This window comes from Peromyscus eremicus, chromosome 8a, assembly GCF_949786415.1.
Source record: "Peromyscus eremicus chromosome 8a, PerEre_H2_v1, whole genome shotgun sequence".
NCBI classification, from domain to species: Eukaryota; Metazoa; Chordata; class Mammalia; order Rodentia; family Cricetidae; genus Peromyscus; species Peromyscus eremicus.
This window is the reverse complement of record NC_081423.1, coordinates 63,403,773-63,421,102: the sequence shown is the minus strand read 5'-3', so window position 1 is coordinate 63,421,102 and position 17,330 is coordinate 63,403,773. Positions and strand designations below refer to the sequence as shown.

At 47.2% G+C, this 17,330-nt stretch overlaps 1 protein-coding gene across 1 annotated transcript in view; it reads right to left on the bottom strand.

Annotated features, from left to right (window-relative positions):
* The window catches only part of Adap2 (ArfGAP with dual PH domains 2), a 32,726-nt gene extending 16,517 nt beyond the window's left edge, over positions 1–16,209 (bottom strand). Inside the window, exons 1-5 of the mRNA XM_059269567.1 lie at positions 16,035–16,209; positions 15,238–15,368; positions 13,048–13,139; positions 9,225–9,304; positions 6,084–6,196 (exon numbers count right to left, since the gene is read on the bottom strand). Coding sequence (XP_059125550.1) covers positions 6,084–6,196; positions 9,225–9,304; positions 13,048–13,139; positions 15,238–15,368; positions 16,035–16,128 — 510 coding nt within the window. The 5' untranslated portion in view covers positions 16,129–16,209. The remainder of the gene's footprint in view (positions 1–6,083; positions 6,197–9,224; positions 9,305–13,047; positions 13,140–15,237; positions 15,369–16,034) is intronic.
* Between the last annotated feature and the right edge of the window lie 1,121 nt (positions 16,210–17,330).

The window sequence follows — 17,330 nt, the reverse complement described above, 5'->3', positions numbered from 1 at the left end:
GAATATTGGGATTAAAGGTATACACCATCATGCCCAACCTTCTTACTAACTTAAAAAGAAATATGACATCACCATAATGTATAGCTCAATGGTAAAGAATGCATTGGTATGGAACAATCTTTGTACACTATACATATGTATTACTCTCATTGGTTAATAATAGAGTTGACTGGCCTTATAGCTAGGAAGGACATGATTGGGAAGGAGAGCCAGACTGGGAGGATGCTGGGAAGAAGAATGGCAGAGTCGGAGGAGTAGTAAGGAGATGCCGTGAGACATGGAGAGAGCAGGATCGGAAGTACATACATGAGGTAAAAGAACCTGGGGCAGCACATAGATGAGTAGAAATGGGTTAAATTATAAGAGCTAGTTAAAAAACAAGCCTAAGCTATCAACAGAGCATTTATAGTTAATAATAAGACTCTGTGTGGTTATTTGGGGAGCAGCTGGCGGGACAGAAAAGCCCGCCTACATATAGTGACCAACATGGAGCACCTACATCCACATAAGACCTGAGAAAACTTTAAAACAACACACAAAAATGGAGTCAAACCCAGCTTCCCAGTCTTGTGTCTCTCATGCTGGCCACAATACAGACCCAGGTGCCAACTACCACGCACTAGTACCATTCACTAAGCTGAGCAGTGCTGGTGACTGACATAGCAGTTTAAGATTCACATCATGTGATCAAAAATCAATTCAGATGTTCAGTAAAGATAGATCCAGATTGGGGAAAAAAAAAAAAACCTCTAAACAGGTTACAGTGTGTTTAAAAATATACATAGGCTTGGGAGAGAAAAGACAAAGGGTATATACAGTCATAGATTAAAAAATAGTTTAAAAATAATGAGGTACTTTAAAAAAGGGAATAAAGTAATAAAAAACAATAAGCCATGTAAAGACAGAAAATACAGGGAGTCTGAATCTTGTATGTTACTGTGTTGTCTTTACATTTTTTTTGACCACTGATAAAGGAGCAATAGCTACTAAGAGATAGTTGAATATGAAAGCTGCTAGATTAAACCGATCTATATATTTTAAAAATATCTTAATTTCAAAATGGAAGTCCAAGGTGTGTTGCTTTGGTAGAGAGGTTATTCTTTTATTTCCACAGGAAATGAGAGGCTATGGATTCCAGGTTGATATGGACCAGACTTGATCAGGGAAGACCCCCCTGAAAATCCTGGCTGCAGGCATAAAGAAATAAACCTAGAAAAACTATAAAACACATAATGTATATTTACATTGAAACACAAACCAAAACATCATCTTTGGCTGACTTGTGTACAACACACAGTCTATACTTGTATTGATACAGACAGGTATGTTACCTTTTGTAGTTTCGTGGCTTTATCTGCTGCCTTACATGATATGCTCCCTGGACGGCAGGCTGGCATCTCCTCCTCTCCGCCTTCCTGTTCTCTCAATTCTCTTCTCTGCTAGTCCCGTCTATACTTCCTGCCTGGCTACTGGCCAATCAGTGTTTTATTTATCAACCAATCATCCACAGTGACCTTCAAAAGTTTATGTATTTGCCGGGCGGTGGTGGCGCACGCCTTTAATCCCAGCACTCGGGAGGCAGAGCCAGGCGGATCTCTGTGAGTTCGAGGCCAGCCTGGACTACCAAGTGAGTCCCAGGAAAGGTGCAAAGCTACACAGAGAAACCCTGTCTCGAAAAACCAAAAAAAAAAAAAAAAAAAAAGAAAAAAAAAAAAAAAAAAAAGTTTATGTATTTTCAGAACAAGGGGACCAGACATCAATAAACATGGATGGCATGAGCCGCGTGGTAGTGGTGGTGCATGCCTTTAATCTCAGTACTTGGGAGGCAGAGCCAGGTGGATCTCTGTGGGTTTGAGGCCAACCTGGTCTACAGAGTGAGTTCCAGGACAGGTTCCAAAGCTACACAGTTTTGGAATTGCGAATTCCTGCAGCACAAATTCCTGGTGCACAAATGTAGACAAATTTCTAAATGGTCTTATTAAATAAAAAACCTGGAGCCAAATATATGGGTGAAAGTTTTAGATCAGGGAAATAGGGAAAGCAACCAGCCAACCTTACCCCACCAACTCTGCAGCTTCCGAATGCAAGTTAACTTCCTGTCTACTCACGGCTTTATTGCCTTGCTGTTCTGCCCTCTCATTGGCTATCTTAGCCTAGCTACCTCACTTCCTACACAGACTATCACTTTCTGTCTGTCTATACAGACCTCCAGGTCTCTATGGTTGGTAGTGGGATTAAACACGTGTGTCACCACACTTGGCTCTGTTCCCTAGTGTGGCCTTGAACACACAGAGATCCTGCTGCCAAGTGATCAGATTAAGGGCGTGTGCTGCCCGACTTTTGTGTTTACTTAAAATGGCTGGCCTTTCCCCCGATCTCCAGGCAGGCAAGCTTTATTTATTAACATACAAATAAAACATCACCACAGTTAGCTATTTAGGTGAAAAAAAAAAAAAAAAAACTGCCCTTGCCTCAACTGCTGACAGTATGCTATCCAAACTGGACCAGCAGGAAGCAAAAGAAAGTGACTGCCAAACTTTGCCAAGACAAGGTAGACAGTCCTTTAAAATTCCCTGCTTCTCAAAAATGTCTGTTTGATATACTACGCCTGTAGGCCGAAGATGGATGTTCCAACATTACAGAAGAATTCCGGGTGACTGTCCAGACAGACAGATGTCTGTGTCATTATGTAATATTAAACCTTTCTGGGGTCTTTGATGGAGTTAAAGACTAAATAATTAGACTTAAATTTTTCACTAGTTATGATAAAAGGCAAATTAGGTGTAAAACTTTAGACTTGAAAGCATAAGATAATTTAAGTAGAGTATTTTCTCTAATTTTGCCAAAACAAATGGATTGGATATTGTAATTCTTACTTGATAACAGTTTTTGTTGTATGTAATTTCACTATGTTAAAGTTAAAAGTTTCCCTTTTTATTAGACAAAAAGCAGAAAATGCTGTGGAACAATCTTTGTATATTATAAATATGTATTACTCTCATTGATTAATAAAAGAGTTGACTGGTCTATAGTTGGGAAGGATAAGATTGAACAGGAGAGCCAGATGCTGGGAAGAAGAAGCATGGAGTCTGAGGAGTTGTGAGGAGACACCAAGAGACACACAGCGAGCAAGATGAGAAGTACATACACAAGGTAAATGAACGTCAGGGCAGTACATAGATCAATAGAAATGGGTTAATTTAAGTTGTAAGAGTTAGTTAAAACAAGCCTAAGCTATTGTCTGAACATTTACAATTAATACTAAGTCTCTATGTGGTTATTTGGGGAGTGGCTGGAGCGACAGAAAAGTCTGCATACAATATATGCATGAGGCTCTGGGTTTGATCCTTAACAACACACACACACACACACACACACACACACACACACACACACACACTAATAAAGACAATCTCTTTTACTGAAGCTTACTCCATACTTTCTCCTTCTGCATTTCCCACAGGCAGGCAGTCATGAGTTTAATGTCTATTCTACTTCCTTTCTCATACTTGTACAAACATATACATAGATTCATAGGCATGTATCTAGGAACAACTTATTGTCTTATGTAAGTTTTTAATTTGCTTTGTGGTCCTGGGGTCCAAGTCCTGGACCTTGATCTTACTAGACAAGTGCTCTACCATATAGGGACACCCCCAGCTCCCTTTCATTATTTATTTATTTGTTTGTTTGTTTATTTGATGTTGTGGTACTAAGAACTAATCTAGGACTTCACTTACTCTCTCACTGAGGGTTTTTTGTTGTTGTTGTTTTTGTTTTATGTTTTGAGGCTGGATTTCTATGTGTAGCCCTGGCTGTCCTGGAACTCACGCCATAGACCAGGCTGGCCTTGGACTCACAGAGCTCTGCCATGGGATCCAGTACTGTCTTTGGGTATGCAAATGTATGCAGACAAAACATCCATACATAAGTAAAAATAATTTTTTAAAAGGGGGAAAAAAGGAAGAAAAGATGTGTGATAGATAGTTCATTTGTGCTCTGACAAATAAAGCTTGCCTGGAGATCAGAGGTCAGAGCTAGCCACTAGTTAACCATAGAGGCTAGGCAGTGGTGACACATACCTTTAATCCCAGCACTTAGGAAGAGGAAGCAGGAAGAGCAGGAGTTCGAGGCCACTCTGGGCCACACAAGATTGAACCAGTCTACAAAAGAAATAGAGCCAGGCCATGGTGGCTCACACCTTTAATTCCAGCACTTGGGAGAATCATGCCTTTGATCCCAGGACATGGGAGGTGGAGACAAGAATATAAGGCTGGTGGAGACAGGATCTGCAGCCTGTTCAGTCTGAGGATTTGTAGAGACAGCTCCCGCCGCCCCCTCCATCCCCAACTCCCTCTGAGATTTTGTGTAGGTAAAAAGTCTCTGGTGGCTGGCTGCTCTGCTTTCTCGGATCTTTCAGCCTTCCCCCTCCATATCTGACTCTGGGTTCTTACTGTTAAGACTAATTAGGATCACGCTTCAAAAAGAAGTATTGAGAAAGCAAGTTGTCAGACTTTAAACCTGCAGGTCCCCATTGCACTCGGAGGGCTGACACTCTTCTCCTCCAAGGCTTTTCTCTCAGTCCCAGACCGCAGCACAGCAGCTCACCCTTCTTGCATGGCCTGTTCCTCCAGGAAAGCAACAGGAAATACACAGACCAAAGGCCTCAAGTGCAAGCTGAAGAGCTCAGACGTCACCCCTCTGGTCAGCTGCTCCTTCCCATTCCCTTTGTTAGCACTTTTTCTTTTCTGTTCTCTAATTCTGGAATGCCCCAGGGTTCAGTGCGGTAGCTGGCCTCCAAAGATGTCCTCACCACTTCCTTCTCTCCCAGTAGGCCCCATAAGCTCTACCCGTAAGGATGTAGAATTGTATCCCTTCCCCTTTTTTCCCCCTCCCCCGAGACAGAGTTTCTCTGTGTAGCTTTGGAGCCTGTTCTAGAACTCACTCTGTAGACCAGGCTGGCCTGGAACTCACTATGTAGACCAGGAGCTGGCCTGGAACTCTATATGTAGATCAGGCTGTCTCGGAACTCATAGAGATTCACCAGCTTCTGTTTCCAGGGCACAGAGACTAAAGGCGAGCACCACCACATCCAGCAACAATCACTTTTGCTTAGAAAACAGCCCCAGGCTGGTGGTGGTGGTGGCACACACCTTTGATCCCAGCATTTGGGATGCAGAGGCAGGTGGATCTCTGTGAGTTCCAGGCCAGCCTGGTCTACGGAGTGAGTTCCAGAGCAGCCAGGACTGTTACACAGAGAAACCCTATCTCAAAACAAAAAGAAAAGAAAAAAGAAAGAAAACAGCCTCTATGCCATAAAGAAACCTGAGCTAGCTGTGCTTGGAATGAACTCAACAACAGGGTGCTGGTCTGGGTTGCACAAATCCTAGTCCAACCTCTAACATCACAAGGGGAAGAAAATAGAAGAGGAGGTCACTGTGGCCACAGCGGTTCTCCAGGGCACTGGGCCAGTGAGGGAGAGTTCTGTTTTATTTTATTTTTTAAATATCTTGTTAGTTAGTTTTGTTTTTTGAGACAGGGTCTCTCTATACAGCCCTGAATGTCCTGGGACTCACTATGTAGACCAGGCTAGCCTCTAACACACACATCCACCTGCCTCGGCTTCCCGAGTGCTGGGATTAGGGTCACAAGCCACTTTGCCCAGCCTCATTTAAATGAGTAAAGCACATTTGTAAATATATCTCGATAGAATTGGTTTTGGCCAGGCATGGTGGCACACTCCTTTAATCCCAGGATTCAGGAGGCAACCCCCAGTGGCTCTCAATGAGTCCAGGGCTATCCTGAACTACATATCAAGTTCTAGACTAGTAAGGTCTGCACAGTGAGACTCTGTCTCAAAAAGAAAAAAAAATTAGAGAACAATAACAATGAAATGGACCAACCTAAGTGATTTCAAGTGACCAGAGTGTGGTTGTTCGTGGACTGGATTGACAGTAGCCAAGGAAAAGCAGGAGAATGTCATGTTTGCCAGGGCTGAAGTTCTCCCTAAGACATGGGGCTGTCCACGAAGGCCTTAGTGAGCAGAGTGATCCTGAGGAAGCACAGGGAGCCTGGCCTCTTACCTCCTCCTTGGTGTAGTACTTCAGGAGGCCTTCTCTTGCCAGAAGGACAAACCTCCTTCTCAGGAACTGTGCATTGTCGCGTCCCCGCTTCCACAGGAACACTTCTCGGTCACCTTAACCACCAAGGGCGAGAAGAAGTGAATCACAAAGTCAACACAAATAAGCTTAAGAATGCCTCAAGTTCCTGGGGGTAGGAAGAGCCTCCATCCGCCACCCAAATATAGCCAATCTAACTGGGCTAATTCAGGTGCAGGACACAGGGTCCCATCTGTGTAGTGGGAGTTCTCTCTGCCCATGACCTTGGGCTATCTGGGCTGATAGAGGTGGTGCTTCCTATCTGCCTACATGTTCATTTAAAAGGAAGGAGAAAGGGGGTCTTGTTTCTTGGATGGTGAAGACCAGATCAAGTGGCGTGAAGTAACGTGTGATCGGTCCTCAGCTTTCTAAGGACTCTGCAACCGGATTTACCTTATCCTGTATCAGTGAGTCTGTTTTCCCCCATAGAATCCCTTAACACACACACACACACACACACACACACACACACACACACACACACACACACATAAAAATAAAGTTAATTTTTTTCTTTTTTGTTTAGGGCTTTTGGTTTTTGTTTTGTTTTGTTTTTTTGTTTTTTAATTTAGGATCTTTGGTGGTGGCGCATGCCTTTAATCCCAGCACTCAGGAGGCAGAGGCAGGAGGATCTCTGAGTTTGAGGCCAGCCTGGGCTACAGAGTGAGTTCTAGGACAGCCAGGGCTACACAGAGAAACCCTGTCTCACAGAAAAAGAAAACTAGAGTTATAAGAGTGACCTCAAGACACTAGTTTGAGGAATAAATAATTTGCATCCTGGAAATCCTGAAAGCTTTATCCTTTCATGCTTTGCCCTAAGATCCTTGAAGACTTTTGTCCTCAGTGTTGTGGGATGTTCTGTATGGCAAATGTGTTACTAATTAGTCAATAAATAAAACACTGATTGGCCATTGGCTAGGCAGGAAGTGTAGGTGGGACAAGGAGGAGAATAAAGCTGGGAAGTGGAAGGCTGAATGAAAGAGACACTGCCAGCCGCCACGATGAGAAACAGCATGTGAAGATGCCGGTAAGCCACAAGCCACGTGGCAAGGTATAGATTTATAGAAATGGATTAATTTAAGCTGTAAGAACAGTTAGCAAGAAGCCTGCCATGGCCATACAGTTTGTAACCAATATAAGTCTTTGTGTTTACTTGGTCGGGTTTGAGCGGCTATGGGACTGGCAGGTGAGAGAGATTTGTCCTGACCGTGGGCCAGGCAGGAAAACTCTAGCTACAAATGGCATCCAACGTGGTGGCAAGAGTTTCCACCTAAAAACTGAGAAAAAAGATTCTAAAACGGAGCTAAAAACAGCTTCCTAATTGTCTCTCTCAAATGAGCGGCAGCTGCCGGTTTGAGCTACTGGTGGGTTCCTAGCATTCGCGCTCGACCTGCAGTATGGCGGGAATGAGGCCTCTGCAAGTGGCACATTAAGCTGCGTGGTGGATTTCGCCTTTGCTGGTACAAAGCAAAGAGGTTTCTGGGCTACATGCTGCTTGGATAGAGGCATGGACCCAAGATAGCTCCCAGAGCTGGCGGTAAACCACCACCATGTTGGGAAGCTGAGGTGGGCGGAGCCAGCAGCCACAGCTGCTGCAGTTCAAAGCAATAGATTCACAATAAGACAGATTCAGATGTAATAGTTTACAATGTGTGTAAAAGATACGTAGGCTTGAAAGAGACAAAAAAGGTGATATATACAGTTATATAAACAAATACATAGTTTTAAAAAATAAAGTCTTTAAAGAGACAGTAAAATTAATATAAAAAATAAGCCACATGAAGATGAATATTACACAGAGAATCTGGATTGTGTTGTCTTTGGGATTTTTAACTGCAGAAAAACATCTGATTGTAAAAGCTGTTGAGTTATGCCAAAATGTATATTTTAAAGGTACCTTGACTTCAAAATTTGGATATAAGGATATGTTACTTTGGAAAGGAGACTCTGCTTTTGTTCCCACAGAAAGCCAGAGGCTATGGATTTGTTCCAGATTAACATACATCAGGTTTGACCAGCCAAGACCCCCTGAAAGGTCTCCGATGACACCATGGCCCAGATGATCCAACATCCAGAACCGTTTCAAGGCAACTGGCTCAGACGACACACCCTCATGGACTATTCCATAATTCTAAAATTTTCTTTGTATCCCCATAAGATACAGCGCCCTCCTCCAGCAGGAAGTAGTAAGAGAAGCTACGCCCAAATTCCCAAATTATATGTAATTTTACTTTGTTAAGGTTAAAACCTTCCTTTTTGAAAAAGAAAAAAAAAGGGGGAAGTGCTGTGGGATGTTCTGTATGGCAAATGTGTTGCTAATTAGTCAATAAATAAAACACTGATTGGCCATTGGCTAGGCAGGAAGTGTAGGCGGGACAAGGAAGAGAATGAAGCTGGGAAGTGGAAGGCTGAGTGAAAGAGACACTGCCAGCCGCCATGATGAGAAACAGCATGTGAAGATGCCGGTAAGCCACGAGCCATGTGGCAAGGTATAGATTAATGGAAATGGATTAATTTAAGCTGTAAGAACAGTTAGCAAGAAGCCTGTCATGGCCATACAGTTTGTAACCAATATAAGTCTTTGTGTTTACTTGGTTGGGTCTGAGGCTGTGGGGCTGGCAGGTGAGAGAGATTTGTCCTGACCGTGGGCCAGGCAGGAAAACTCAAGCTACACCTCAGGGCAGTGCCAGCTTGAGAATTCAAGTCAGTGGAACGAACACTGCTCTGGGTCAAGGGCTGCCAGTGAGCTTGTGCCCTGCATGAGGGTGGAAAGAGAGGCTGAAATCTAGCTCCTCACCAAGCCTACCTCCACCTTCCATTTTTCTAGAGCTCATTAGAACACATACCTCATAATATTAAGACGGTAACTTTAGGGCTGTAGAGATGACTCAATGGTTGAGAGCACTGGCTACTCTTCCAGAGGACACAAGTTCAAATCCCAGCACCCACATGGCTCACAACTGTCACAACTCCAGTCTCAGAGGGTCCAGTCCCCTGTCCTGGCCTCTGGGTGCATCGCATACACGTGGTGCATATACATACATGCAGACATCATAGTAACTTTACCTGGGGAGGAGACAGCTTTCTCATGAGCTATAAACTCTTGTCTTTCATACTTAGCTCGAATCCATTGCTCCTTTAAGACCCTAAAGAGAGAAATTTCGGTCAGTCCTGTCTGCTGCAGTGCCTTCCCGTTCCCACAGTGGCTTTCCAAGACCCTACAGTGGAGAGTGGGGACAGCCCAGCAGCTGCCTTCTCAGGACACCCAGAGACTCTCGGCCTTAGGATAGTTAACATCGGTGCTGGATGAGTCTCTGTAGTGGGGGTGGGGGCTGTCCGGTGCTTTATGGACTGTGTGGCAGTACCTCTGGCTCCTACCTCCTAGATTCCAGGAGCTTCTGCTCTCCAGACGACACACCAGGAAAATTTGTCTTCTAGTGGGTTGAGAAGCACTGGACTGTCCCTCAGTTCTCTAAGTCAATGATCAAGGTATGTGCTCCCTCGACACTTACCCTGTCCCCCAACACTCCCACCCATAACTCTCTGCTCATGAACTTGAGCCAAAAATGTCCCGGATCTGCCGATGAACTAACTCTGAGCCACCACACTGCATAGAGTAGACTAACCTAGGGTATCCCAGGCTGATCCCAGGTATCTAAAGTAACTGAGAATGACTTTGAACTTACGATCTTCCTGCTTCCACCTCCCAAGTACTGGGATTACAGGTGTGTGCCACCATACCCAGCTTTATGCAGGGTGAGGATCAAACCCAGGGCTTTAAGCATGCTAGGCAGGCACTCTACCAACTGTGCTATATCCCTAGACCAAATTACTGAACATCTCTAAACTTGGGAAATGAGCCAGTAATATACCTGCCTTCCCTAGTGCTGTTGAGATGGGCTTTTGTTTGTTTGTTTTGTTTTGTTTTGTTTGTTTTCGAGACAGGGTTTCTCTGTGTAGCTTTGGAGCCTGTCCTTGAACTCACTTTGTAGACCAGGCTGGCCTTGAACTCACAGAGATCCGCCTGCCTCTGCCTCCTGAGTGGTAGGATCAAAGGCGTGTGCCACCACCGCCTGGCTTGGGCAGCTGTATGTAAATAATCCAGCACCATACTCAACACACAGTAGGATTTGTTGTTGTTGTTGTTGTTGTTGATAGGGTCTTGCTGTATAGGCTGGCCATGAACTCACAGAGATCTGCCTGCTTCTGCCTCCTGAGTGCTGGAATTAAAGTCGTGCATACAATAGATTCTTTTTTTTTTTTTTTAATTTTATCCTGGTGTGATCGGACACCGATCAGCCAGGGAATTGAACCCAGTTCCTCTGGAACATCAGTCAGTGCTCTTAACCACTGAGCCATCTCTCTCCTTTCCACAGTAGATTCTTAATGCTGATGTTAACCAAATAGTATTCTGCAGTAAAACTGTGTATCTGAGAACAAGCTTACTTTCATTGTTTGTTCCTTTTTATCTTTTCCAGGTACACGTTTCAAAGGTTAGCTGACCAAATGCCCTGGGAATGGGAGTGACCTGGAGCTGTGCATCTGGCCTAAACAGGTCACTTGGAGCTCTGGGTTGCCCTGGGCTGTCAGGGGTCAAAGAGACCAAAAGTTAAGAGACTGACGGAACTCCTCTCTGGGCTATGCTGGGTAATGCAGCATGAACCTGAAAGTGGATTTGCTGTCGGCTGCAGGAGAAGTCTGGCTAAGAGAAAGATGGAGGGACAAGTGACAGGAGGGTGTGAAAGACCAGGTCACGCTGGAGCCCCTGTGTGGCCCTCCATCTCCCCTTCTCCTTTCCCTTGGTCATGTTTGAGTTCCCGGTATTATGATCCTCCTCCTCTTCCTCCTCCCTCTTCTTTCCTCTTTTTAAAAGAAAAATACACTTATTTATTTAGTGTGCACACGTATGTGTGTAAGTGCACACTCCACAGTGCAGGTGTGGATGTCAGAGGACAACTTGTGGGAACCAATTCTTTCCTTCCTTTGTGCGGACCCCTGGAATGGAACTCAGGTTCTCGAGCTCAATGGCAGGTGCCTTTACCCACTGGGCCATCTTGCAGGCCTTGGCTGTGGTTGTGGTGAAACAGTGTCTCAACTGCAGTCCAGGCTTGTCTCAAACTCACACTATGCTGGCCTCAGCCTCCCTAGCCTCCTTAATGCCAGGATTACAGGTGTGTACTACACTACCTGGTTTGGCATGATCCTTCTTGAAGGTGGCTTCATATCTGTCCTTCCTGGTGTCTGACCTTCAAAATTCCCAAAGCCTTTCGGTGCCTGAGCCAGCTTAAGTTGGAATTCTGTCCCCAGTCAACAGTTCTTTCTAGGTTTGAGGTGTAGCTCAGAGGTAGAGTGCTGGCCTGATATGCACAAGGCCATGGTTTTGACCCTCAGTATACAACCCCAAGACCTTCCTAAGGCACGGCCTTTCCCATGGGACAGTGAGGATGGCACCAGGTCCAACATGGTGGTGGGAATCCCGGGCCATAGGATAAGCACTAGGGGAGAGACTAGAGACTGAGTTCTAGTCCCAGAGGTGGGGAATGCAATGGTTATAGAACTGGAGGAGAGCAGCCACCAGCCTTCAATCAACAGGGATTAAAATGCAAAGACATTTGTAGGAGTCATGATAAACAATGCTGGAGAGGACAGGGTAGAAAGCCCATGGAAGAGACGCTCGCTGCCCAGGGGCTTGGAGCAGAGGCTGGAAGGTGGCAAGGGGGCAAGATGAGACAGGTTCTTTCAAGTGGTGCCCAACCCTCACCCTCAGAGGGGTGAGGGACCTTACAGAGGGTCACTGTAAGGCTGACACTAAGAAATGCATTAACACTACCACGCTAGGTGACATGGGAGCTGCGTAACAAATGATGTCCTTTGATCTACATTACGTTGAAAGGCAGGTTTTGTGGTCTGCGCTTTTGAAAAGGGACTTGGACTACATGCAGAGGGACATCCAAGGGGCTTGGTGGCTTGGCCACCTTCTTATAGCTGGGTAGCAGTAGAGTTGGGGTGGGGGGTAACCGGAGGCCCTCTGCATACAAAGCTTTGCTTCCCTGCCTCTCCACAGGGTATCGGTAGCCCTTGGATCACTAACTGCAAAACTACAGAACCACCAATTACAGTTAATGCATTTGTGCAAAGCCCAAAAGCACTACGCTGAGACTCGGTGGTTCAAATACAACTTTGCAGCCATGCCTTCATGAGACTGTGCCTACTCGGAGGGATCCCTTTTCCTGAGTACACAGGACACTGTCTGACAGCCCTGAGTGAGGCTGAGTCCCTGAGAGGGAGGCCCAGGATCAGGGAGTCAGCCTTTCAGAGATTTGGGGTCACTAGGTTCTGTGGTCTTCCTCATCCCTCCCATTTACAACCCTCCTGCTATACTGAGTTTTCCTAATGTCATGCTACCATCCCCTGGTACCAGATGATCCGTTCATTCCCAGCTCTATGCTCCTTCACACCCATCATGTTCTGTCTCTGAAACACAGTAGCAGTCACACTTGCAGGGTTGCTGAGAATGTTGACAATAACACACACAACATTTAGAGCTTGGCATATGGGTAAAGCTCCACAAATATTAATGGCTTTTGTTTTGTTTGAGGCATAGTCTCAAATAGCCTAAGCTGGCCTCCAACTCACAATGTAGCTGAGGTTGACCTTGAATTCCTGATCATACCCTCTTTATTTACCTCCTATGCACCAGAATTACAGACTTCTGCCACCACACCTGGTTTAAACCAGGATTCCTACGTCCCCTCTGTGACAATACCAAATTCATCCTTGAAAGAACCTTCCAACCAGGTCACAGGAGAACTCACCTCAGACAAAGGTTCCAGGAACAGAGAAGGGCTGGGAAGACCTCTCCCCAGACCCTAGGGAATCACTCACTTACAGGCAGTCGCTGGCCTGAGGGACGTAGTAGAAAGCTGGGACTCTGGCTTCAAACTTGGCTTTCACGTTGAGATTCCCATTGCTGGTCATGAACTGTAAGACAAGAGCCAATCGGCACAGTTGTAGAACTTGAACAAAAAACATGTGAAATGAAACCGTGGTCTAACCAGAAGACTGTGGTTGCTGGGCATAGTCCTGCACACACACACCTTTAATCCCAGCAGAGGCAGGTGGATCTCTGTGAGTACAAGGTCAGCCTGTTCTGCACAGTGAGCTCCAGGAGAGTTAGGACTATGTAGAGAAGACCCTGTTTCGAAAAAATAAAAAATAAAAAGCCTGTGGTTTTCCCTGGCTCTGAGGCAGGGCCAGGAGAAACTGCCTTCAAGGAGACATCTCACCAGGCACGGAAAACCCTAGTTTGTCCTATCACGGGGACTGATAACCATGCCTCGGATAGGAACGTCTCTTTACAGTTCTCACACAAGAGTTTATTGGGTCTTCTCAACCATTTTAACACTGCTATTCTGTTTTTAAAGAGGACACTGGGCTCAGAGAGATTAGGTGGCTTGCTCAAGGCAGCATACAGCTAGTTAATACAAAGTGGTGATGTCAACCCATTTCTGCAGGACCACAAAGCTCAGGTTCTTTCTCTTACTTCTTCCACCGACAGCCCCCTCACAGCCCTTAAAGTCTACAGCAGACTGGGCTAGCTGGAGAATGGAAGTGGCCGCCAGCCCCATAGAATACCCAATGTCACCTGAGACTCAGAGTGGACATTCTGTCCAGTGATACACGGATGTGCCAGTGGGCAGTGACATGCTGGGGTAAGAGCAGGAACAACAGGTTTGTAATTCCTATCTGTGGACACAGTGAACACTATTTTCCTCCCTGGGGGCTCTGGAGCTGTGGTGTAGACATGTATTGCCTGTGGACCCCAGGAGAGCATGAGTGACTCTGGGGAGCTCACCTGTCCCAATGAAGACATAACAGGGGATTTAGAAGTCAAAAACCTGTGGGTGTGTGGGCTGGCTGGCAGCATCCCTGTGTTTCCCCCACACAGAATGTGAGCCTTGACTAGACAGCCAATCTGTCTTGTCAGTGTGCTCTTCCCCACCAAGGACAATACAGTTACACCTGTGTGGACTGAATAGTAAAGTCCAGTCCAGATCCTGCCATGGAATGAGGATGCTCCACGATATTACCTGCTTCCCCAGTGGTCCTTGAAGTTCTCAGTTCACCAGTGAGATGTAAACCTGTCTGCTCTCCTCGGGTTTTTCTGGCTGAGGGCTCCTCTATACCAACTGAGCAGGCATGCGGAGTGGGCTAGGGAGGTGTGAAGGACCTTGGGCTATGAATCAGGACGTTTCTCTTCCTCAGTTCCTGGCTCCCCTGAATGTTGACAGCGACTGTTAATTCACTTTGTGTCTGTGCTGAACCTGTGTTTTATTATTATTTTTTTCTTCTCTTTTTTTTCCACACAGGGTTTCTCTGTGTAGCCTTGGCTGTCCTACAGGACTCTGCTCTGTAGATCAGGCTAGCCTAGAACTCTCAGAGATCTCCCTGCCTCTGCCTCTGCCTCTGCCTCTGCCTCTGCCTCTGCCTCTGCCTCCGGAGTGCTGGGATCAAAGGCACGTGTCACCACCACCTGGCTGGGTTTTATTCTTACAGCAACTACATGAGAGGGTGATTCATGTCCATAACATAGGTGTGGAGGTGGAATCCGTAGCTAAGATTAAGGAACTAGCCCAAGGGCTAGAGAAATGGCTCAGTAGTTAAGAACACTTATTGATCTTGCAGAAGACCTGGATTCAATTCCGAGCGCCAATACGGCAGCTCACAACTGCTTAACTCCAATTCCAGGGGATGTGATACCTTCTTCTGACCTCTGAGGGCTCCTGCATACATGTGGTTCATATACATAGACTCAGGTACACATATATCTATCTTTAAATACACGCACACGCACAATTAAAGGCACTACTTAGAGCATCGCCCCTTGTAGGATTAGCTAGGATTTGAACTCAGGGCCTTTGTCTAAGCCACCACCTACTAGTTGGTCTATGCTTCCTCTCATTAGTCATTGCACCTCTCTGGGCTCCATTTCCTCCTCCGTGGAATAGGAGGGACACCTGCGTCCCGCCTCCTCTCCCCACGCCCAATTCCAAGAATCTGCATATGCACGCGATTCTACCTCCACCATACTGTCGTCCCAGAAGTCCAGTCTCACGGATTTAACTTTGCTGACATCTGGGAAGTTGCGGTGGACGCCAGAGCAGTGGAGACAGATGAAAATCCCCAGCTTGTAAGAGGCCCAATCAGGATCTGCGGGGTGGAAGGGCAGGATCTTCGCTGAGGCGGACCAGGACTGGGCTGGGGTGCAGAGACAGGCTGGGTCGGAGGCCAGCTCTCCCCACGCGGGTAATCCTTTCTCTTTTGGTCCCCAACCTTGGACAACTGAGGTAACGCCATAAACCGTGCTGAGCCCACCCTTCGTAGCAGCGACACCCAGGAGACCTCGGAAGGAGGAACCGAGAAGAGGGGGCGGGTGAGGGACCCACTCGGAGGCTGAGGGCACGGAGCCGTATCAGCATCCTCAGGGTCAACGCGCCGCAGTGAGGGTCGCGGGCGCCCAGGAGGCATCGGAGGTGGGGACCTCAGTGTCCGAGGGTGCGGGAAGGGCCCAGGGTCGGAGATGATGTCCGGGTCCGGGTCCTGGGTTGTAGGATGCCCGGTGGGAAAGTGAGAGAGACCCAGGGCATGGACCGCATCTGGTGCGGAGCGAGGACTGAGGTCCCGGGCTTCGGGAGCAGGGAGACGGAGGACCGTCAGGACCGTCGGGGCCGCCGGAGACGCTCCACCGAGAAGGACTGGAGTCCCAGGCGCGGAGCGAATCTGGCTCGCGCGTGGATGGGCTCCTAGGGAAGGGGCCGGCGGGCCAGGGGCCAGGGCCGTGCCTGGCTGCACCTGCCCCGCACGCCGCACCCTTACCCGCAGCCCCGCAGTCGGCGCAGTGCGTGTTGCCGGTGCCCGCAGCTTGCAGCAGCTCCAGTAGCCGCTTCTTGTTGCGCTCGCGGTCGCCCATGGCCGGACCGGAGGTCCCAGCGGGGGCTCAGCCCCGCCGCCTCCGCACTTCCCGCTCCTGGACGCCCATGGTCCTGCCTTTGCCGGGCCGCTGGAGAAGGACTCAGCTCGCCAAGCCTTCAAGACCGTGCGGCCGCCGGCCCCGCCCCTGGGACAGCATGCCCCGCCTCCAGGTCCTCGACCACGCCCCTGGACAATCTACGGCTCCTCAAGGCCTGCAGTCCATTTCCACTACCCGAGGGAAGGGACAGGAGTGCTCCAGATGTAATCCTGACTGGCTACTTGCTAACTGGGAGACCATGGTTTATTCGATCTTTCTAGGCCTCAGTTTCCACATCTGAAAAAGAGGCCTATAAGGGCAGCATAGGGGCTAGCGAGATGGCTCGGGTTAAGAGCCCTGGTTGGTCTGCTGGTGGACCGGGGTTCGATTCCCAGCACCCACAGGGCAGCTCATAACTGCAACTCTAGTTTCAGGGGATCCAACACCTTTACACAGACATATATGTAGGCAAGACACGAATACACATGAAATAATTAGTTTAAAAAAAAAGATAAGGGCAGTGTAGCTATTTCCTCAAACATTCCGCTGTGGGGGGAGGAGGGTGGTTCATAAAACTCAAGGAGATCAGGAAGTAGAAGATTCACAAGGTTGAGGAGAGAAGACCCTTCTTTGCTTTTCCGTGAACCGGCATTGCTGCTGGGTTTGCTCTTTGGCAATGCTGTTTCTTTTGACTCACTATGCTCCTGTAAGCAGCCTTAATAATAAACTCACTGCTTTGTCAAGCTAGACTTGGGTACAATCTCTTTGGTCTATCGTTGGCGTCCTACACAGGGTGAAGAGACTCTCCATGTCTCTCCAGGAAAAGTACACAGCAAGCGTGCGTCTGCACTTCAGGGCTCCTTGGAAAAACTGAACATGCTCTAACGTGTTCTGCAGGTCTTAACATCTGTTTGGAGACAGCTAGAAACAAATGCTCCCTCCTCAGAACACCCTCCATGATTCCCAGTCTCCAGCACTCCATTGGGCCTGTTACAATTCCTTAATAGGGTAATCTCTCCTCTGCAGCCCTGACCACATCTGTGATCCACGTCACATTACAGTAGCTTAGACACCTGTGTTCATTTCAATCCCTGTGGCCTCACTAGGGTTCAGTGTCAATATTCTATTCTGGGAAACAGAATATTCTGTTCTGGGAAACAGCC